Raw genomic sequence first — 22,695 nt, 5'->3', positions numbered from 1 at the left:
TTGACTAAATGCGTGTGATTTGGTTAAAGAGATAGTTCAGAGAAGGGAAATTTACTGTTTTTCCCTCAGAAACTAATAAATGCCTCAGGATAGACTTTTTAAAAAGGTAGTCTGAAGTTATCTCAAACACTAATATTGGGCTATCTTGGCTTAATTTAGTGTCTATAGGACCAAATAGCATAATAATGATCCCATAGGCATCCAGGAAATTAGTTAAACAAAGCAAGTAAACTTTGAAACCCCCTGGTTTATATTATTATTGTTTCCCATTAGTATGTAAAGTAGTTCATAATAGCTTCACCTTGACCAGCTGCAACATTAAAGCTACGATGAGCAGAATAATCGCAGCTCTGCAGTATTTTACCTGAAGCGTCCGCCTGCTATGTGTTTTTTGCGTGTGTTCAGGTTCGACAGTGAGTTGACTCAGGCTCTGGAGGAAGCTGACAATGAGAGAGAGCAAAAGGACAAAGCCTTTCAGGAGAACACAGCTCTGGGGGCTGAGATATACACCCTGCGCCGCAGCCTACAGGTGTGTCTGCACTTACCTGTACTTTTCTGTGTATATGTATATAGTTACAAAAAATTAAAAAAAATGTAGAAAACTCTGCTGCGAAAACACCCTTACCGAGAAGAAGCTAGCAGGTAGTAGCTCAGTCTGGAAGGACTTTTCTAGGAAACCGGAGGGTCGCTGGTTACAGTCCAGCTCGTGGCAGAGGTACGGCACTGTGGAGTTGCCAGTTCACCAGTGCACTGTTGAATGTGGCCTTGAGCGAGCACGATGTGGCAGCCCCCTCGCTTGGACATTTCTCCATGTGGTGTTTGTGTGTTTGAAACCTACGCGTGAATAATATAAAACAGCAGAGTGAAACACCGAACTTCCCATTTTGGGATTGCAATGTTTTAGTGTTAATGACATGTTGACGCAATGAGTCGTTGAGTGTGTTTGAATCGGCACGCCGCTCTTAGTGTCTCCGTCTCTTTGGGAAGATAGAATAATCAACTAATTGTTCTTTAAATTTGACAAATAGGAGTTTCTCTGTCACAATGGGTGACTTCTCCTCATCATCTGCTCCTCTTTATTGCGGGGTTCCCCAGGGTTCAATTCTTGGCCCCATCCTATTCTCTCTATATATGTTGCCGTTAGGGGCTATAATAGACAAGCACAACCTGTCATTTCATTGTTATGCAGATGACTTGCAAGTTTATCTGCCTATGAAACCTAATGACAGTGCTGCACTAAACTTAATGGCATTAATGATATTAAGTTGTGGCTCTCTTGGAACTTTCTTCATCTGAATGAAGATAAAACTGAATGCGTTATCTTCAGTACTAAATGCATGTCAAACAATCCAGCTTTAAGTCTGGGAGCTTTGACTTCATGTGCCAAGTAAACTGTCAAAAATTTGGGTGGGAAATTTGACAAGCAGATTAGCAATGTTGTCAGAATGAGCTTCTTCCAACTTCGTCTCCTGGCTAAAGTTAAGCCTTTTCTTAATAGGCACGATCCAGAAAAGGCTATCCATGCCTTTATTAGTTCAAGGCTAGATTATTGCAACGCTCTTTATGTTGGTCTGAGTCAAACATCCATCTCGCATCTTCAACTTGTGCAAAATGCTGCTGCTCGCTTTTTAACAAACACATCTAGAAGTGCACACGTCACTCCCGTTCTGTTTACACTAAACTGGCTTCCGGTGCGTATTAGAATTGATTTTCAAGATCTTATTGTTTGTTTTCAAAGCCTTGAATGGCCTAGCCCCTGAGTATTTGTCCGAAACTTTATCTTTGAGTGGGCAAAATTGGCTGTTGCTTTCTTCAGATCTACGGACTTCAGAAGTCCCGAGGTCGAGGTACGAACAGCGGGGCTGCCCCAAAGATCTGGAACAAGCTCCCCCCTTGACAATCGCACTATAACGGATGTTGTTTATTTTATTCTCAAAACTTAAAACTTATTTATTTAGAACAGCTTTTAATACGCAGTAGTGGTGCAACAACTTTATCTGGCTTAATGTTTTCTATGCTTCATGTTTTTTTCTTGTCTTTTATTGAATGCTGTGTTGTTTATTCTTGGTTGATGTAAAGCACTTTGGACACCTGTTGGCTGCTGTAAAGTGTTTTATAAATAAATCTTGATTGATTGATTTAAATGCCAGATCTGGTTTGTATAAAATGATTTTTGTAGCATGACACGAATTGAGGTTTAGTATAAGATTAGACTGTTCCCTCTTTTCTCTCACAAAAACTCTGTTTACTGTCTCTGTTTTCGTGTCGGTGTTGCTTTGTGTGCGCTTCAGTTTCATCTCCCATGAGGCCAAACCCGCCCTGCCTATTTAACCCGGCCCGGCTCTCGGCACGCTGCGGTAACCGGAGCACAAACAGACTTTCTGAGCTGGAAGATGAACAAAATGTTTCTATATCAGCAGTGCATGTGTGTGTGGGTGTGTGCAGGAGAGCCAGTCAGAGGTGAGCCGTCTGCAGAAGCAGAAGGAGGAGTTATGCGCTCAGATCCGTGACCTCAGCCTGCCTGTTGATCTCGCCGCCGATTCACTACCTGACCTCAAGAAACAGCTTCGCCTCCTGGAGAGTCAGGCCAGCGAGAGAGGGCAGGAAATCACCACGCTCACCGCCAAGATACAGCAGCAGCAACAGGTGCTTTACAACACTGGCCGACACTTTAGAATACATTCCCTGCTGTCTTTCTAACCTCACTTCTCCTCTCTGAGACAGATCCACATGCGTTTTGAGATGGAGATGGAGAGGATGAAGCAGATGCATCAGAAAGAGTTGGAGGATAAAGAAGAGGAGTTGGAGGATGTACACAAGTCCTCTCAGAGGCGGGTAGGTCAACACAAGGAGATTAGTTCATAGCTGCAAGTCAACAAGTCAAGGGGTCTCAATTCAAAGTCTGCATGCAGTCTGGAACTCTTACTCTTACTCTTTGCAGCTGCAGACTTCCCAGCATGGAGTTTCACATCCACCGGCGGTGGGACAAGTACAATTACTTAAATACTATAATTAAGAGCAACATACTTGTAGTTCACCATTTTATAATAATTCAGAATCAGGTTTATTGTCAGGTACATTTTTTACATACAAGGAATTTGCCTCGATATATAGGTGCTTAAAAGTACACATAAACAGAATGAGGAAAAAGTAAAAGAGTTCTAAAATGTACAAGTATACAAAATAATACAACAAAATTTAAAAAATATGCAGGATGTTTGACAAGGAATGTGCAAAAATTCACAATGTGAGCAATTTCATTTCATATTATGCTACTTTTTACAACATTTCAGAGGGAAATGTTCTACTATTGTAGATTGAAATACGCAGCACTGTATGCATATATCAGTTAAGATAAGCTCCACCTCCTTCAGCTACAACAGTAATCTATGAGTACTAATATTCCTATAAAACACTGACAGAAGCCATTCTGCTGCATAATGAGTACTTTTACTTTTGATACTTAAATTTCGCTGTTAATAATTCTGTACTTTCTTTGAATGAATAGAAGTTCTTTTGGAAGATAAACTTTAAGGCCAAATGTATATATTTACTTATTAAAAAATAATCAGGAGGAAAACCACTAGTGTGAGCTGTGGGCAGGGCCGGCCAGCGGCATAGACAACGTAGACGGTTGCCTAGTGCGCAAAATGTCAGGGGGCGCCGCAAGAGAAGATTTTTGACTTGGCGCGAATCAACTCGGCCCAGCTGCTGCGACACTGGCGTACGCTGTGATAGTAATTAAGTGCACCTCGCGCTGTGAGTCCAGACGGTTGTAACGTGTCGTTGTGTAGAGTTTTGCAATATAAACGTCTAAAACCTGAGCTGCACTTTACTGGAGCTGCTGAAGTTAACGTGTGCGTGGATTTGTGGTGGTTTTGGTTTCACATGCAACATGCAGTCTGTGCACTGTGTCGGTCAAACGGTCTAAAGGGGATAATTCCAGCAGAGAAATAAGTGATGCACAGCAGAGTATATGACTCTATGAAATCTAATTATATAATGACGTCAGTCTCATTATATTAGGACTTTTTTTCTCTGGACCTGTCAGAGAATCTAAGATATGTGGGAGAGATTCTGAATGTGCAGAAAGCTTTGAACATGAACAGAAAACCTGCTGAAACACAGCAGCTATTAAAGTCCAGGAATATAAAAGCTAAATTAAAATTAAGGAAAGGTGCCACATGCACATCCCCAAACAAAAGACACAAAAGAGGAGGGAAGACTGAATCATGCCTGCAGTGTGCTGCTGACTCAGCAGGGATTCTATTAAATTAGAAAAGTTTATCTACAGGAGGAACATTGACTTTTTAAAAGCAATAGCTGCAGAATGCTTGAAAGCCTTACTGCATTATATTCTATTCATTTTTTTTGTATATTTTGATTTGTCACCTGCTGCCTTTGTGTTTCCCTTTACATAAATTAAGACTTTCCTACCATAAATTGGTGCAGAATGCAGGAAATGAAGTCTTCAATGCTTAAAATTTTCTCGGGGAGGACCCCCTGGCCCTCCTCCTCATTTCTGTCCCCTCCACTGTTGGCTGTTCATCTATACATGCTAAAATTGAGAGTTTGGCTAAAGAAAGTTTAAAACAATTCCTGTGGACACTAGAGTGATGACCCCTGAGGTGGACTTTTTAGGGTTGGGCATGTGGGGGGTGGGTAATTTAAAATCTCGCCTAGGGCTCCAACATTGTCAGGGCCGGCCCTGGCTGTGGGATCTGGGTGAAGTGCCATTTTCTTTTGTACTGTACAAATTATGACGATTTGCGAGAGTTAATGTTCCATGAACTCGACAAAACCCTGAAATGTTATATTATGTGCAGATGAGCGAAGCTTTCGTGTGTTTAAGTTTGTCTCAAAAGCCTGAAATAAAAGGGCAAGCTGGATCATTTAATTAGTATTTTTTCCAGTACTACATAGTAAAGGTTTCCGTCAGTGATTGTTTGGTTGTACTCGGTGATGGGCCGTGAAAGATGCTGTAGCTGCTTCTCTACTTCTGGACTTTCTCTGTTGTTTGGAAGTGTATATTGCAGCATTATTGGTCCTGGCTGGTGTGAATTTATGGTGTCTTGTAAGCCCATACAGGCTGGGCGTAGTAACACACGACACAATATAAAAATTTTATTCATTCATTCTAATATTTGCTGCTGCCAGATTGGTTTGGCTGAAGGTAAAAGTTTGGGATTTTTGTTTAAAGATGACAAAAGCATATGGAATTATTATTATTATTATTTTTGTGTTGTTGTCTGATGATGAAAGCAGGTGAAAGCTCTGAAAAAGACAGAGTTGAGATTCTTTTGTTGTTTTTTTGAGTTGTTTTGAAGCATAATCTGCACACTGAGCGTACCGTGTCCTTCGTTCCCGGGAGTTTGGGCTCTTGGGTTTAGTTCTGCAATGAGAAAAATTGCCTAAAAGATTTTGGTCATGAGAGTAAAACCTCTTTCTGCTGATAACAAGAGAACAGACTTTAGAAAATTCAGCCTCTTTCCAACAGTGATCTTTAAATCCTCAGCTGTGTAAGAGAGCAGGGTTGTTTTTGTACAGATGGCTCTTTTTGAACGTCCTTCTGTGGCTGAAAGAAGAAAACCAATTATTTTCACTGAATGATCCACTTAGTTTTTTTTTTCTCCCCCCCCATTTCATAATGTTATGCAACCACACTGCAGTTACGTCACATCTCTGCAGCTACTTCAACACACAGGCACAACATCCCTGCAGGTTTTTCTCAGCAAACACAGGCAGATTTAGGGATTTAGCTTCTGTGACGCCCACTTTGTAATTTCAGTCGGCTCACAGGGGGCAGATTACTATGTGATTGCAGAACACTTACAGTGTTGATATCTGGAGTCTTGGCCTCATCTCTCCCTGCAGGAAACTCCAAACTCTGAGGGGTCACTTATAACTTACAGCAGCTCAGACTCCGAGCCTACAGGTGGATGCTATATGGAGTCACGAGCCTAGCTCTAGCTACAGCAGCAGCACTAGAAGTGATTGCAGCAGGTAACACAGCAAAGTGATTATTTATTCTTTCACCTCCTCAGATTTGACAAAGCTGAACCTTCTCACTGCATTTACAAACGTAAGAACATTTATGATGAAAGAAACAAAGACAAACACCAAAATATTACATCATAACCGTATTATTTCTGGTAAATCTTCATTTTTAAAGTACATGTAAGTTACTCCGATTTCGTGTGGGTCTGTCAGATAATATAGAGGACGCAGCTCAGTGCCGCTGCAGTAAAAAAAGACAGCAAGCGTCCTTTTCAATCGATTCCCACTGAAATGTAATAACAGTAACAATTTTTAAATAAAAACCCACAAAACAATGATTTAAAAAAACAAGGGCCAGCGTCGACCAGGTCTGTGAGATATAAACGAAAGAAAGATTCATTTATATATTGTATGTTTTATGTAGACACCAGGAAGATTAGCTGCGAATACCGAACAACTAGTGGTAGAGCGAGCTTGGCGGTGTCTCTCATGGGGGTTCGGTATCAAACCTCCTTACTGCAGCTGTTGCATTTTGCTGCGTCGTTCTTTTTTTAGTGAAGCTAAGCCAAACTCTGGAGCGTTTGCTGCGGTCCGCCACGGTCCAGGACTGGAAACAGAAGGACTCTCTTCTTCGTGCTTTGTTGACGTAACAAACGAGGTGACATTAGGGCGGCGAAGCAGCTCCTGGCAGATAAGACACTTTTATGGAGTGTAAAATGCTCACTACAGTTCAGTCAGGAGCTGAAATATACAGGAAGTTAGGAACCGATGAGCAGAATCCAAACACACGGATCTTGAACTTGCAACTAAACCCTATTCTTGTGTCGTAGCAAATTGCAGAATATAGTTGAGGTGTTTGGTAAATTTATTAATGTCAAGCTAAAGCAGAGAGCTGACAGAGTATATAACCTGCAGGTTGTGAGGAAAGTCACGTTGGAGTCTCCTCTTAATCTCTTCGATGAAGAATTTAAGTGTCTTCCCTGCGGCAGAAGGTTTAAACCACCAAACTCTTTCTGATTTATTCAGCAGGAGATAGTTGGGAGGCCTCTGTTATTTTGTGCTGTTTATTTTTTTATGATCTCCCACAGATGATTATGTTTTTATGCTGCATCCTGCTGCAGGGAAGATTTCCTGTCAGGGACAATAAAAGCTCGTTCAGACCGGTCGTCCATCATTCTCTCTCTTTCTGTGTGTAGCTGAGGCAGTTGGAGATGCAGTTGGAGCAGGAGTATGAGGAGAAACAGATGGTGATTCATGAGAAGCACGACTTGGAAGGACTCATAGCAACTCTGTGTGACCAGGTACACAACACGCACACACTGAGCTGCAAAAACAAGTTGTGGAAGCACACAATCTCCACATCATAATGTGTGTGTGAAGTTCATTCTTACAGTGACTGAAAGAGATCGCTGCCAACTTTCTCACATCGTAGATCCTTATTATTGTGGGTTAATGTTCTCTAGCTGATGGATGTGTCATTCCTACATTACAGGCACCACAAAACAAGCATATGCAGTGAGGAGGCAGCAGCTAATTTAGCACTCTGTCTCTGTCACTATAAGGATGTAATTGGACTCCTGATAAGTGGCCAGCATCTGGTCTGTGGCCAAGCTGGCGTACAGCTCAAGTCCAACTCTTTATAAGGGTTTAAGAATGTCATTTTATTCTCCAGATAAGGTACCGAACTCATTTAATCTCTATTAGGGAAGAGCTAATCTAAGGTGTGTGGTCTTGCAGGTGGGGCACAGAGACTTTGATGTGGAGAAGAAGCTGAGGAGAGACCTGAAGAGGACTCATGCCCTGCTGGCCGACGCCCAGCTGCTTCTTTCCACCGTCGACAACCCGGGGCAGAACTTACCCAACGGCAGCAGAGAGCAGATAGAGCGCCTGCACTGCCAGGTACACTCGCCTACACATTCACCCGACGCCGCGCTGTCACTTCCTGCTCAGTTAGAGATGCATTAATGCTCTCTCTCTCTCGCTTTCTTTCTTTGTGTGTTGCCAATTAGCTTGAGGAAAGCGAAGTGAGGCGGCTGGAGGCGGAGAGTGTGCAGACGACTCTCTCCCAGGAGCTGGAGAACTCTCAGATTGAGCTGGAAAATATCTGCAAACAGAAGAGCATGGTGAGCGTGGGTTTATCAGACAGGTGACACATTAAAGGAGAAACCTGAGTGTCTGAAGTCCCATAAGAATATATTTTTTAGCTTGTGGGAACAAGTTATTATCCTGTGCACACAGGATAGTTATCTTGTGCGCACGAGGAAGTTTCTCCATTCGCAAAAGATAATAACTTGTGAGCATAAGATAAAAAAAAGTATCTTATCTGGGACTTCAGGGGCTCCGTAGAGTGGAGAAACGTGACAAATGTAGACGCTTCCATACAGAAAACGAGGCGTCATTGTAGCTGGGAGAGCGCGACGCGTTGAACACGGTGCGTTCCTTCAGATTCACGCCGTGTTGAAGTAAATGCTTCATCGTGTTGGAGCTGCTTCCTGTTTCCTTACTGCAGGTGTTGCATTTTACTGTGTCGTTCTCTTTTAGAATAAGAATCAGAAAAAAGCTTTATTGCTGAGTAGTATTTTACACGTACGAGGAATTAGCTGTAGTGATGAAGTGCTACAGGCAGACAAACCCACACAGTTGATTTAAATTAGGGATGCAAAATAACAAAATAAAGCACTTTCGGTGTCAAAAGACCGAATAAATTTGACTGGACAATTAGGTTGACATGTCGGCAGTGTGGAAGCATTTTAAACTGTCTGAGAAAGATGCAAAAATGTCCGTTTGTAGACGCTGTTCTGCTGAATTGTCTCCTAGCACATCCACTCCATCTGTGGCTGACTTCTTTTCTTCTTACTGAGTAACGCGTTACTGTAATAGTATTACTTTTCCCAGTAACTAGTTGACTTACTAGTGTAACCAATTTACTTTTCCAAAACAGTAATATTATTACAGTTACTAATCGTGTAACTGATTAGTAACTGTCCAATAGCTGATTTTGTCCACATCACTTTTTGAAAGTATTTGTTAAAAACGTTCTGAATAACAGCTTGCACCAAGAAATGTTAACCAGCAAATGAAAATGCTTTGAGAGGAAAAGAAAACATGCGATAGTAATGCTGCGTTACTGCATCCTTGACGTGAATGCTGCAGGTGTTGCATTTTGCTTTGTCGATCTCTTTTTTCAGAATAAGAATCAGAAAAAGCTTTATTGCCGAGTAGTATTTTACACGACATACGCGATATGAACCGAACCGTGGATCAAAAATTGAGGTCTGGACCGAACCGTGGATTTGGCGAATCGTTACACCCCTAGTAACAAGTAATATATCACAATGTCTGAGTAACTTGCCCAACACTGCTTGTAAATCAAAATGTGAATGTAATAAGTTTCACCCCGGTGCACATGGTATTAATTTATAATAATAAAACAGATTCCTTTGGAGTATTTCTGCATACGACCCACCTTACCTCTTTGTCTTTGTGTCCAGGTGGATGAGCAGTTAGCCCTGCTGCAGCACGAGAAGGTGGACCTGCTGAAGAGACTCGAGGAGGACCAGGAAGACCTCAATGAACTTATGAAGAAGCACAAAGCGCTCATTGCTCAGGTACTGCTTCAGTCTCCCTTCTCAGTTTGTCTTTCTCTATTAACCGCGCCTTGATCCCGAAAACAAATCCCTCTGCTTCAGTCCTCCAGTGACATCTCTCAGATCAGAGAGCTTCAGGCTGAACTAGAGGAGGTGAAGAAACAGAGACACTCTCTCCAGGAAGAGGTAACCTTTGTTAGACAAATGGAGCGCTAAGAGCTTTATGAACCAAATGTGCTGTTTAAAGTGGATAAAATGAGACTGTGATGGATTTCTGGATCATTTAACCTCCTTGTTAGGCGTCTCAATTTAACTGCAAGCTTCAGGTCACATTCAGTCTCGGTGCTTTAGCTTTGGCTCTCTAAATGTTATGGCTCATCTCTCTCTCCTCCTGCTTACTCACAATGCAGCTGCAGCAGTGTGTGTCCAGGGTGCAGTTCCTGGAGTCGTCCACTGTGGGGCGTAGCATCGTCAGTAAACAGGAGGCGCGTGTATGTGACCTGGAGAATAAACTGGAGTTTCAGAGAGGGCAAGTCAAGAGGTTTGAGGTGAGATGACGTAAGGTAAAACTATTATGTGTAGTGTTTTGTTCCCCGCACGGCTTCATCTAAAGGTTCTGCGATGCGTAGGTGCTGGTGTTGCGTTTAAGGGACAGCGTGGTTCGTCTCGGGGAGGAGCTGGAGCAGAGCGCCCAGGCGGAGGCTCGGGAGAGAGAGAACGCCCGCTACTACCAGCAGCGTGTGCAGGACATGAGGCTGGAGATGGAGGAGCTGATCCAAAGAGAGCAGGACAGCAGCCGCAGACGCATGGAGCTGGTAACAAAACACTGCGGCATATTGGTCCATGAATAACAGCAGATGTCCCCGTCTAGTAACCACATCCCTTCATTAATGTTGTCACACACACGCTCTTGTACACAAATCCACACAAACATTGTTTTATAAAGTTTATAAAAACAAGCTTTAGAAAATGAGCACTTAATCAGTCAGTTTATGTGGAAAAGTTCTAATTTAGATCTCCAGATCTGCAGATACGTGACTTTTATTGCAGCGGGGACGCTTCCATTGTCCTAATTCTGATCTCTACAGCTCTCGTCCCCACATAGTAATTTCATTTGTGTTGTTCACTCATTGCAATGGCTCGTGCTTGGTGGTGCTGATGGAGGGAAGAAAGGAAAGTTACAGGGCTCATCGTGGGAAAACAAACCAGCAGGGATGAGCAGTTTACACTGTGGACGCTGGGGACATGTCCCCATCACTTTCTGAAAGTATTTGTTAAAAACGTTCTGAATAACAGTTTGCACCAAGAAATGAAAATGCTTTGAGAGGAAAAGAAAACATGCAATGCAATAGAGTTTTCCCTCGTATAAAAAAACAACATTTCCAACGTAAATTGGAGCAGAAAATATCTCCAGAATGCAGGAAATGACCAGTTTAATGCTCAAAATCTTCTGGAGGAGGAGCCGCACAAATATTTCAGCGTCAAATATTTTATCTAAATAGCCCTAAAACCTTTCTTGTCTTGTTCTTGTGCATCGTCACGTCTCATGACCCAAATATATCATCACGCCACTAATATGAGCCGTTGTCCCCACCACTTTTCAACACAAAGTGACGCCCTGGGTCTTATAGCCAACGAGGCTTCGTATCTAACTACTCTTAACTTGGCGTACATCAGTCTGCTTCACCGAAAACAACAAAACAGAACTCGACGCACACATGAAAGATGAAGACTCCAGGAAGCAGAACACACCCCATTTTTCTAATTTGTATGTAAATATAACTCGTTGAAGTCCGGTGAAGAACCTTAAATGGCACAAAAGTAAGCAGCAAAAGTTAAAAACAACGTTTACGTCACCAAAACAGACATTTTCAGATATAAAATTAAGAATTAAACGAAGAAGCTTTGTTCATTATTTCACTGTAGGATCAACCGATGACCAGCTGCTCTGTCTTCCTTCATTAATATTGTGCAAATAAATCTTCTGAGGTTGTATTAACAGGCCGTCCCAAGGTGTTTCCTGTAGAAATGTGTTTCATTTCCTGCCACTGCTGCAGAATAACCAAAGAAGGAAAAGACAAAGTTTAGGTCAGCAAAACTGAGAAATAATGTAAATTTCAGAGACTTGTATAATAAGATTTATTTGTACAATATTAATATTATATATATATAATATTAATGAAGGAAAACAGCAGCTGGTCATCGGTTGATCCTACAGTGAAATAATGAACAAAGCTTCTTCGTTTAATTCTTAATTTTATATCTGAAAATGTCTGTTTTGGTGACGTAAACGTTTGCTTTTGTACCATTTAAGGTTTTGTCACTGGACTTGAACTACTTATATTTACATACAAAAAATAACAAAGCAGTAGCAGTTATAGTTGTACAAGTACTAGTAGTTGTGTTTAAAAGAAAAGTTTGACAGTTGGGGAAATACGCTCATTCGCTTTCTTGCTGAGAGTCACTGGAAACCGGGGGAAACAGCTAGCCTGTCCTCTGTCCAAAGGAAATAAAATCGACCTTCCGGCCCCACTAAAGCTCAGCAGTGAAGATCGTCTTTGTTAAATCTGCAGGAAATCCAGCCTCACGGACATCCAACCAATAACACGCTGGTTAACTCTGCTCATCGCAGCTTGATGTCTTTGTGTGTTTTTCTTTATTTTCTTTGTATCTCTCAGGTCCTTATTGCATTCTCAACCTCTTTGCCCAGAAATGGAGATAATTGTAGAGACTGAATTGCTCCTCGCTTTTTATTTGGCATCCCTGCCGCCTGCAGACGGATCACCGCCGCTCTACCTGGGCAACACTGAGGCTGCTAAATATAAACCCCAACAGGCTTTTCTCATATCCAAACTGTGAGACAACGTTTTAAGCTGGCATGAAGCACTTCCTCCAGGCTACGACTGAAAGTACACCCCACTTCCAAAAACAGTCTCATGAAGAACAACAACAACAGCTGGTGAATTATCTGCAACATTAGAAAACTTTCATTACTGCACACGGTTTGACAGCAGGGAGGGAGGGTTTCTACACATTAACACACGAAAACATCCCGTTTTTCTAGCAAATAGGAGAAAATAAACCACCCCAGAAGGTTTATTTGTTTGGGTCATCAATTAAGGTGCATCTGTGAATATGGTGGAAAAAGTAATTGTGAGCTTCAGAACCAGACTGAGCGATTGAAGGCTCAGAAAAACTTTACAGGTGTTTTTGAGATAATTTTTTGGTAATGATTAGAGCTCTTCTCTTTTAGATTAGATTTCCACGAGCCGTAAACTGTAATCAACAAGATTAAAAAAAATTAAAAGGAAAGAAATAATTCACTTTGTGTAATGAATGTAGATTATATGAAAGTTTCACTTTTTGAATTGAATTATGGACTGAACCACAATATTACAATTTTTGAGTTGCACCTGTAAATTATTAGCGTTGTTTATATATAAATATTATGATATAATTAAATGCAATGTATTGTACTGTAGATGAAGCCTATTACAGCAGCTTGCACCATTTTATATTTCTAAATGATTGTGTCCCTGAGCCACGTTGACATCGCTGAGGTCTGCTGACCACGGCCTTCTTGGTGATTTTTCCTAGCTTTTTATACTGTTCTACAAATTCAATTCCTTTAATGAAGGTCTGAGATGGTGGTTTGTACGTTTTCCTTCATCATGTCTTTGGTCTTTGTGGCATTTAATTGGAGGAAGGCCACCGACCCGTGCTCAGATTCAGTCTTATTAATGTCATGAGCTGCAGCCATTGGTGTAGAGGATGTGCAGGACACGTGCCTGACCACAGACCAGTAGCTGGATAGGAATAAATGCAGATGAAAAATCCTAAAATAAAAGTGTTGCATGTGTGCCGGACTGGCTGTCCTGAGAACGAGTCTCGAAACCAAAGGTGACCGAGCTTTTTGTTACCTTTCCAGCTTTCCGTGGGTGAGAGCAGACTGGTGTCTGTGATCTCTCCCAGCTCGTCAACAGGAACTTTATTCCTCCTCTGCAGCTGTGACACAATACTTTCTTTCAAACACCTTCGCCTGAGTTTTAACTGAACACTTTCAAGCTTTTTTGGCTCTCTTACCTCATAATGTGAATAATTAATTCATAAAATCATATGACATTTGTTCTGTGAAACTGCGCCTCTGTACAGCTTTTTCATTTTTAACTTAAGAGCGCATTATGACAGAAGACTTGACTCTGACTCGCCCGGTCTGGACTTGGCACTTGACTTGAGTGCTTGGACTTGTGACTTACGTCCTAACTCGAGGCAACATGTTTATAAAAACATTTCGCAGTAGCGGCAGAAAGAAAAAGATCTGATATAAGCCTGAAGTTTATCTCTTTGCTCGACTCTGTGAGCAGCCAACTCAGTCTTTGAGCTTCCTCCATCTTTAATAAACGTCTGTTTTTAATGTTGGTATCCAAAGGACTGCGTGGTTCCCTGCAAAAAGAACAATAGAAATGAAAATGAAACTTATTTTCTGCATCAGTTAGTGGCACATTGAACAAATCAGCTTTTCTTCTGCCCAGTTTTTTTTTTTATATATATCTATATATGTGTAAATATATATGTGTATAATGGGAGGTGGTGGGGCAGTGGGTAAGTCACATGCCTTGGTGTGGGAGATCTGGGTTCGATCCCTACTGTCACACAATGGGAGCAGGACACTTAACCCCTAGTTGCCCTTTTTTTTTACTTATTGCTTGACTTGAATGTAGCCTGTCACAAAGAAAAGGTTAAAAATCTCCTTTCTCTGAAATCATCAGCACTAAAGCTCAGACAGGCTTCTGTAGTAGCTCCTTAAATACACAAATACAATGAAGACACATAATAAATTGCCTTGATAAACACATTTTGTGCTCGCTGAAGCTGCCAGTTCCACTCAAGATTTACAGACTCAGTCGTGTTCGTGTTCACAGCAGATTTCTTTTGTGACCCCTGAGCTGAAGGAAAGAGAAGCAGCTTCAATGATTATTCAGTTATTAGCACAAAGCAACACACACACACAAAGCAACACACAAAGCAACACACACACACAATCATGCCCTTTAACAACCGACTATGCACACACTCCTCCTCCTTAACGTCATCTCTCGCTCATCCTGCTTTCTCTCTCTGACTGTGATTAATCCTCATTGTCTCTTCAAGGTTATGGACACACACACACACACACACACACACACACACACACACACACATTCATACATGGTTATGTGTCTCTATGACAACTGCTGCACCCACACCCGTCTCCTCACAGCCAACAAAGCCAATAACTTTGAAAGCATCGAAGCTTTTGTGTGTGTGTGTGTGTGTGTGTGTGTGTGTGTGTGTGTGTGTGTGTGTGTGTGACAGGATGCTGGAGACTCAAAAAAAAAAAAAAACCCCAGATGAAATGAATGAATAAATCACTCTGTTTCCCCCGATGTCAGAGTGCGTATGTACAAATTTTCTTTCTAAATAACCCGGGCGGAGCGTTGCAAGCAGCAGGTCGTAGGACAGTGCGAGAGAGAGAGGACATGCCGTTGGACACTCAGGGTTTGACTGATGAGGTAATATGGAGGTAATTGCTGTGGCGGGTTGAGCCTCGGGGTCTTTACAGGCAGCCAGGCCTTTTGAAGGTGAGCGTGTTGTTTTGCCTTCGTGTCAACAAACTTTCCTTTAATCTCACCATGTTTGTGTGCAGGAAATGCAGTTGGAGGAGCTCAGCGCCGTCAGACAGGCGCTGCAGGCCGACCTGGAGACGTCCATCCGCCGCATCGTCGATCTGCAGGCCGCCCTGGAGGAGGTGGAGTCGAGCGACGAGAGTGACTCTGAAAGGTAATAGATTTCAGCGAGGCGCCTCTCCTTTATCACATCGCATCTATATGTGTAGACTCAACCTCTTCACCGCTCTGCCCTTCACTCCAGCGTTCAAACTGCTGTGGAGTCCTTGACTCGAAAGAAAGACCTGTAAGAACCTCGTGAATGTTAATGTGTCATCGTTAAACATGTCAACGCTGAATTCAGTATGAAAGAGAAGCTGCTGAAGGATCATTCTCGTCTCAGAGCAACCGGTGTCCATGACGCTGAACTCACCGAGAGGAACTGATGAGATCTGAGAATCAAAGTCAGACGATCAGACAGGTTAGAAACGCTGACGTCACACCAGGTGAAGCACTTTTTCATCGACACCGTTCCACACGTGTTCGTTTGAATAAAATAAATTGGATTTTATTTAACTGGATTTTGTTTTCATGCAGTTGATTGCTTTCCTAGGGCTCGATGTTTGGACCATCAATCTGTAACTTTCAACAAACTTCTTTCAGGTTTTCTCTGCGTGGTTGCTGGTAGTTTTCTTCAAGGCCAACGCGCACCTCCCCAAAAACGTAACCACACTTGGAAGAACTGGGATTGGTCGGCTCGGTAGCGTCGCATTTCCACTTACGCATTTCCACTTACGCATTTCCGGCCTGTCCTTCTTCTTCTGCATCAGCTGGTTTAAGGGTCGCACATCCCGCCTCCTCTCCGGCGCCTTCTCTCGTTTCTGCGTTTTAGTAATTTCACTGAAAGTAACTCCCGTGAAACATCAATCAGATCCAGCTCCGACGTGACTTGCTCAGTTTAAGCCGCCTTTGTTTGTAGCAGCGCACACCAACGAAGAAGAAACTCAACACAACGGAAGACCACCGCCAGCTAGGATTTTGGCGGTGCAACCGCAGAGCGACACAGACACAAACGCACAAGTCTAAATGCTCACGTGTACAGCAACGGCGAAGAGTTGATGCAGAAGTTTGAATTATATCTGCCATTTCTATTACTCAAATTAATTAATCTTACCGCACGCTCCCTGGCAACTGCAGAAGTTTCAGCTACAGGAAATCCTGCCTGGGAACCTCTCTATTTGTAAAAACTGTGAGTGCATCCGACATGCTGGGAACAATCCCTCCCTGTCTTAATCACAGTTGTGCTCTGCAACTTGTGATGGACGTTTACAGCAGACAGCTTTACAGTAATCTTACTGTCCAGTTTAGTTTTATCCTCCAAAGAAGTTTTGTTTCCAACCTGTCTGATCTTCTGGCTGCTCATGTCCCCCCCCCCCGTCTCTGAACTCATCTCAGGGTCTGCTGGTAGAACCCGCTGCGTAGGTTTATGTAACACGAGGCCAGAGGTTGCTGTGGCAACAGTATCCACAGGTCCCTGATCAGTTTAATAAGGTCAGTACTGGCGCAGATACTGATTAGGACATCTACTTTTTAGTGATGTCATTGCGTTCACCAAATTTAGCAACTAACTTTGGGGGGTACAGTTTTGCTACAGCTGAAGTATTACTGCAGGACTGGAGGCCAAAACTACAGAAATACGACCAACGTAACGAGAATTATCCTTCAAGGTGACTCCCTGCATGGCTACTGACTGTCCATGGGCCACTGCTGCACAAACACTTTACTTCTTCTAAGACAATGGTTCTCAAAGTGGGGTCCGGGGACCCCGGAGGTCCCGAGCAGAAAGGGGAATTGTTTACTTTCACTATAATTTCATCTATAAGTATTGGAGAGTTTCATACACTTTCTGTAATAAAACATTTACCAATCTAAACCAATCAAACGTAGCAATCAATCCTGCACCCCTCCAGGACTCTGAGGTGACCCCTCCCACCCCGGACACAAACCAGACACTCCCCTCGTTACATATTCTTTATGATTTTTTTATATTGTTTATATCTTGTCATTTTTTTAACTTTATATTTATACATCTTGTTTATTGTTATGCACCAAGACAATTAAAGAAAATTCCTTCCGTAGCAACAAAACTGTTTCTGATTCTAAAAGCTAGAATCTTATCATCATACCATTTTTATGGGTACTTGACGTGAAAAAGTTTGAGAACCACTGTTGGAAAGTATTACAGTTTTTACTGCAGCTTCATAAGTTATATCTTTCCTACTTTTGCTATAAGCCCCTGAATGCATCCATAAGGACCATAACAAAGTGCTGTGTTGCCTTCAGTGGTGTCTGTTGTGACGCTCCTACATGTAACTCAGCATATTTTGGGACAAACTTTAAAGCTTTTAACCTGCATTTTTGTGGTAGAAAATTATGAAAGTGGGGATGAAAAGGAGGACAGACTTTTAACGCTTCAACTGAGATACAGACCAGAGCATTTTTTGACAGACGCTTTGGAATACGGCTGCAGCAAATCTGTCTGCTGCAGTCGTAATGTGCTTGCATGCAAAGATCGGAGGGGAGACGTCTCCACTCTGGCTGTAACGGGGTGATAAGGTGCGATCTTGTCCTGCAGTGACTCGGTGTCCAGCGTTGGCTCCGTCGGGACGGAGGACGTTGGAGAGGGGATTCGTCGCTGGTTAGGAGTGCCCAGGGGAGGGTCCCGGGGTGGTGGCTCTCTCTATGGGGGCAGCCAAGGAGGGCGCCAGTCTGTCGCTGACACCATGAGCACCTACAGCTTCCGGTAAGCCCGATAACTGATGTTCAGTCACAGATGTGTGTAGAGCTGCAAACATTAGGCGACTTATCGATTCGTCGATCGAAGGAATCTGCAGCTAGTTTTCTGATTGGCTGTTTTTCTTGTAAATCTCATAGATTAAGAGATTAATTTCTTTAACTGAGAAAGTAATCAGCAGATTAATGGAGAGAATGATGGATGAAGTGTCTCCTTTATCCCTCTAAAGCTCTTGCGTGGATCCTGATGACGAGGGCTCTGAGGCCGGAGGGGCTGGAACCAGAGGTCTCGGTCGAGCCCCTTCCTCCTCGGCTCTGTCTGAGCTGCTGGACGGACTTCGTAAGCGCAGGGCTGGCGGCGATGCAGAAGACGGAGCAGGCAGCGCCGTCTCCCTGCCGATTTATCAAACAACCGCAGCCTCGACTCTCAGACGGAGAGCCTCGGCCCTCTCTCTCGGCCCTGAAGACCTCCAGCAGGCCCGGCCCGGACCCGGCATCCTCAAACCGCCCTCCCCGCTCCTGCCTCGCGCCGCCAGCGCTCGCTCAATCGGTGACGCTCAGACATCTGCTGCCGCCTCCACAGCTGGAGCTAAACCCTCTCGCTTCAACTCAGGTGATTCCCTCTCTTCACTTCCCTCGCTGCCACGCCTCTCCTCCTTGGCGTCCTCCCTCGCCGCTCGCCATCAACCCCCCTCCCTGTCCATCCCAGAGGAGGACCCAGAGGATTCCCGCCGCTCCTTGACGACTCCCATCCAGCGCTCCCCTCAGGCACTAAGGCGGAGCATGCTGGGAAGTCTCGTTACAGAGGATGGAGGTGAAGGCTCTCTGGGTTCAGAACCTATTGTCTTCCAAAACCGCCGCCTGATTGGGGATAACGGCCGTGACGACGCGGCCTCCGACATCCTGCCCGCCATCCGAAGAGCTCAGTCCACCAGCAGCCTGGCCAGCTCAGTCAGAGGAGGCAGGAGGGCGCTGAGCGTCCACTTCGGAGAGCTGCCTCCTTCGAGCCGCAGCAGGAAAAGCTCTGAAACGGAGTCCTCCAGCTCCGGCGGGTCAGGAGGAAGCTCCCAGGGCGGGGGGCCCAGACGCCGGTATGAAAGGCCGCAGGGAGAAAGACTGGAGGCGGAGGGCAGTGAGGGGGGAGACGTGGCTTCAGTCATGAAGAGATATCTGAAAAAGGAGAGTGACTGAACCAGACGAGGTGAGTTCCCAGGTGTGTAGACACTGAGCTCCACATTTTCTTTACAACACAGTGGCTTCACTTTACTTCCTCTTGCATCACATCGTTTCCAGATCATTTCCCAAAAGCACCTTAAGTCTAAGATGATAGTAAAATCCATCTTTCAAACCTTGAGGTGTTTCCAAAAAAGCTTTGTAACTTCTGATGTTACGTCTCAAACTTGGCAGTGAGCTGAAAGCTGCAGACTGAACTTAAAATTTAGTTTTTTCACTGAATTATCTTAAAGTTACAAATTTCTTTGTGTCATTTACAACATTTTTTACTTTGCAATGTATTAGCCACGCTAGCAAAGTTGTGTAGGTCTGTCCGTCACATCTCAGCAGCTGTTGAGTTGGTGGATTGTGATGAAATGTGGTTCAGACCTTCATGTTCCTGGTTTAACTGTAAGAACTTTGCTGATCCTCTGACTTTTCATCTAGCGCCACCACGAGGTCAATATTTTTACTCTGTGTTTACTGCTAATTAGCTAATGCTTAGGCTCCACCCACACTGCTACGTTTTCCTTTTAAAACGCAGCTCTTTTGCTACGTTTGCGCCCCCCGTCCAGACTAAAACTCCAAATCTGAAGACCTAAAACGGAGCAGTTTGAAAATGCTGCTGACCCTGTTTAGGTTTTTAATCTCCGGGGTAGCGTTTTAGTGCGGACAGGAGAAAACGGAGGATTTTAAAAACGATGACGCAGACGCTCACATTTGGCTTCCTGATTGGCTCGTATTGGCTCTCACGATGCCACTGAAAGAGTTTATGTTTTGTTTTTTTATGAAAATATTTTGTACTGTGCTTACAGTGCATGTCGCCGTATTTTCTTTGCAACAACTTACAGTCTTGTGGTATGTATCCAGTTTGGTTCTTCACCATTGCTGTTCGTCTTGGAGTAGTTTCCAGTGCGTTTTCAGTCATGTTAATATAGACGGAGATCCGTTCTGATACTCAGCTGAAACGCTGGAGTGGACGGAGATGGTTGTGTAGTAGTGTGGATCTAGCCTCAAAAATAAAGGCTCTTAATGTCTGGGATCGGTCGGTATCAGGAAACCTGACTCTGAATGTGAGTTTACACTGAAGCCACAGAGAAAAACTACTACTGCTAATTTTGTTTTACGGTTCTGAGGGTTGTAAAACTGTGTAAACATGAGTTTCTCCCTGCTGAGAGCATGATTCATAAATATATCTCTCGGGCCTCAGGTGGTGGTGTTTCTGGAGTGATTCTGAGGTGTTTGATAAACGCAGGCTCAGACCTGTTTGCGGCTCATCACACTCCTCTGTTTCACACCTTCCTCTCTGTTCTGACCAGCTTGTCTTTTCTCTTCCATCAGCCTCTTTCGGTTTCCACGTCCAGCTGCGAGCCTCACGGCTGCAGTCGAGGCCGAATGAAATCCTTCAGAAGTCAGCGAGTGTTTTTGACTCTACATGTTGATATAAAATGAATAAATAAAAATCTAATTAACTTATTGCTTTGTGACGTTATTCCTCGCAGTGCATTTCTCATTTCTCACATTTCTTGTTATTTTGCATTGGCAGATTTGTAAACTACCAAAAGATTTGCTGCCTTTCCCTTTAAATGAATATAATATTCTAATATGTTAATAATGTTGAGGTTTGGGCACAACAAGCATCGTGTAACTGTGACTCTCACTATTTTCAGTTACACAGTCTCACTCCCAGCTCGTCACATATGGACCCTTTTTAACGCCCTGGGTACCCGTCGGCGTTCAGTTAGCAACAATAAATGTGTAACCTCCGGTTAAACTTTCAAAATAAAAGTACTTTTAAGGTTGTGAAACGTTAGGTTTAGGAAAAAGCTCATGATTTGGATTAAAGAACTACGTTACGTACGTCAGTTAATTTAAGTTGCAGAACTTGCTTCATACGTAACTTAAATACAAACATTCGGTGTTTACTTTCTGTTTCACACGGGAAGCGAACACCACTCTCCTGTCTGTGCCTCCCTCAACCCAACCACCTCCTTACTCTGACTTTTCTGTTAAATATCCTACTTCTACCTTTAGCGTTCAAAAGTGACGCTACAGGGCTTCCCCCAGTGCGTTACAAACTGACGCCAAAGGCTCTTGATGTGACGACTTGGTAGTTAGAACGTGTTGACAAGCCAAACAATCAATAATCAGCAGATTAATCCATAATGAAAACAATCCATAGGCAGTCCGATATGATGTCTCATAAAATGCTGCTTACAAAGTAATGCATCAGTTAGAATTATATATATATATATATATAAACTGTACAACACTGACCTTCTACTGCATAATGAATACTTTCACTTTTGATACACTTCTGCTCAAGTTTTCTACTTTTACTTCAGTAAAGGTTTCAAATGCTTCTTCCACTGCTGGTATTTTAAGATTATATATTTAAATATTTGTATTTTCACACCTTTCTATCCAACAGAGTCAATCAAACATGGTGTTATTTGTCAGCAACACCCTGCGCTACAGTGAATTCACACCTGGGAGCTGCCCAGTGTGACGCTGGACACATGCAGCAGCTGAAGGAGCTCAGGGTAAAGGACCTCGATCGTTTCTTCACACTTATTTTCCAGCCATTTCGGGGGGAAAAGCTCCCGAACATTATCCAGTCAATACAATTAAAATGTTCCGAAACACTGGCTGCATAAACGGACACTCTGACCTTTTTTTCTGACAGGACGGTTTGCACTCTTAAAGATAAAATAAGCCTTTTGTGTGTGGAGGTTAAGGCCAAACTGTCAGAGCGTCGCTGGATATGTTTCCTATGTTCTTCATCCCCATCTGTTGCTCTGCATGAGCCGAGCCAGAGTTCAGCTAGAGGTAACACTTGGTGCGAGTTAAAACCATCTGCAGCCGGCAGAACAAGTCTGAGTGCAGCAGACGCACGTCTGAAGGAGTTTACAGCCAAAACCAAACACCACTGAAACATTTCTTCTACTTTGCACTGAACTCTACAGATACATTTTTATAGTTCTGCTGTGCTGCCTCTCAGAAATCAATTAAGTTTCCCTTGTATTATGGACTAAACAAGATTTTCATAAGGAGGACTGAAATAAAAGCTTTAACTAGATGTCACTGATCACATTAACATTTTAAAATCATTTTACACCTATTCTCATCACTGAAAATCTATTTTAGGGTAGAAAGATTTAAAGTAAAAGGATCAGTCTGATGTTTGCTCACCCTGTGATGGAGAGAGGCCCATGGAATAAGTGATGAGCACATTCAAGATTAAAACTTTACCCTTAAACTGCTGGATGACACAATTTTGTTAAAATGGCAGGGACAATTTGAGCCAAAAGACCTGGGGGAAGTAGAGCCAGATATTTTTACTGTAATTTTACATTGCATTCTTATGCATCAGCGAAATGATGTGACATTTTGCATTTTAGACCTGAAACCATCATGTCATGCTTCTATGACTGGAAAACAGACAGGCTTCAACTCCTCTT

The 22,695-nt window shown here is 43.1% G+C and overlaps 1 protein-coding gene across 4 annotated transcripts in view; it reads left to right on the top strand.

Moving 5' to 3' along the window:
• The window catches only part of LOC119914752 (unconventional myosin-XVIIIb-like), a 63,423-nt gene extending 42,713 nt beyond the window's left edge, over positions 1–20,710 (top strand). For 2 of the 4 annotated variants that reach the window (XM_038734238.1, XM_038734234.1), the window contains 15 exons: positions 406–529; positions 2,446–2,646; positions 2,725–2,835; positions 7,194–7,298; positions 7,735–7,896; positions 8,007–8,120; positions 9,489–9,605; positions 9,687–9,770; positions 9,995–10,132; positions 10,214–10,399; positions 15,271–15,404; positions 15,495–15,536; positions 17,865–18,032; positions 18,253–19,223; positions 20,576–20,710. In XM_038734238.1, the coding sequence (XP_038590166.1) occupies positions 406–529; positions 2,446–2,646; positions 2,725–2,835; positions 7,194–7,298; positions 7,735–7,896; positions 8,007–8,120; positions 9,489–9,605; positions 9,687–9,770; positions 9,995–10,132; positions 10,214–10,399; positions 15,271–15,404; positions 15,495–15,536; positions 17,865–18,032; positions 18,253–19,213 (2,647 nt within the window). In that variant the 3' untranslated portion in view covers positions 19,214–19,223; positions 20,576–20,710. Of the gene's footprint in view, positions 1–405; positions 530–2,445; positions 2,647–2,724; positions 2,836–7,193; positions 7,299–7,734; positions 7,897–8,006; positions 8,121–9,488; positions 9,606–9,686; positions 9,771–9,994; positions 10,133–10,213; positions 10,400–15,270; positions 15,405–15,494; positions 15,537–17,864; positions 18,033–18,252; positions 19,236–20,575 lie in introns of all 4 variants that reach the window. The other 2 variants (XM_038734236.1, XM_038734237.1) reach the window with 2 other exon arrangements.
• The last annotated feature ends 1,985 nt before the right edge of the window (positions 20,711–22,695 follow it).

The sequence above is a fragment of the Micropterus salmoides genome, unplaced genomic scaffold (assembly GCF_014851395.1).
Source record: "Micropterus salmoides isolate LMB-PRFRI ecotype aquatic unplaced genomic scaffold, ASM1485139v1 Ms_hic_scaffold_20, whole genome shotgun sequence".
Lineage (NCBI taxonomy): Eukaryota > Metazoa > Chordata > Actinopteri > Centrarchiformes > Centrarchidae > Micropterus > Micropterus salmoides.
This window is presented reverse-complemented; position numbering and strand designations above follow the sequence as displayed.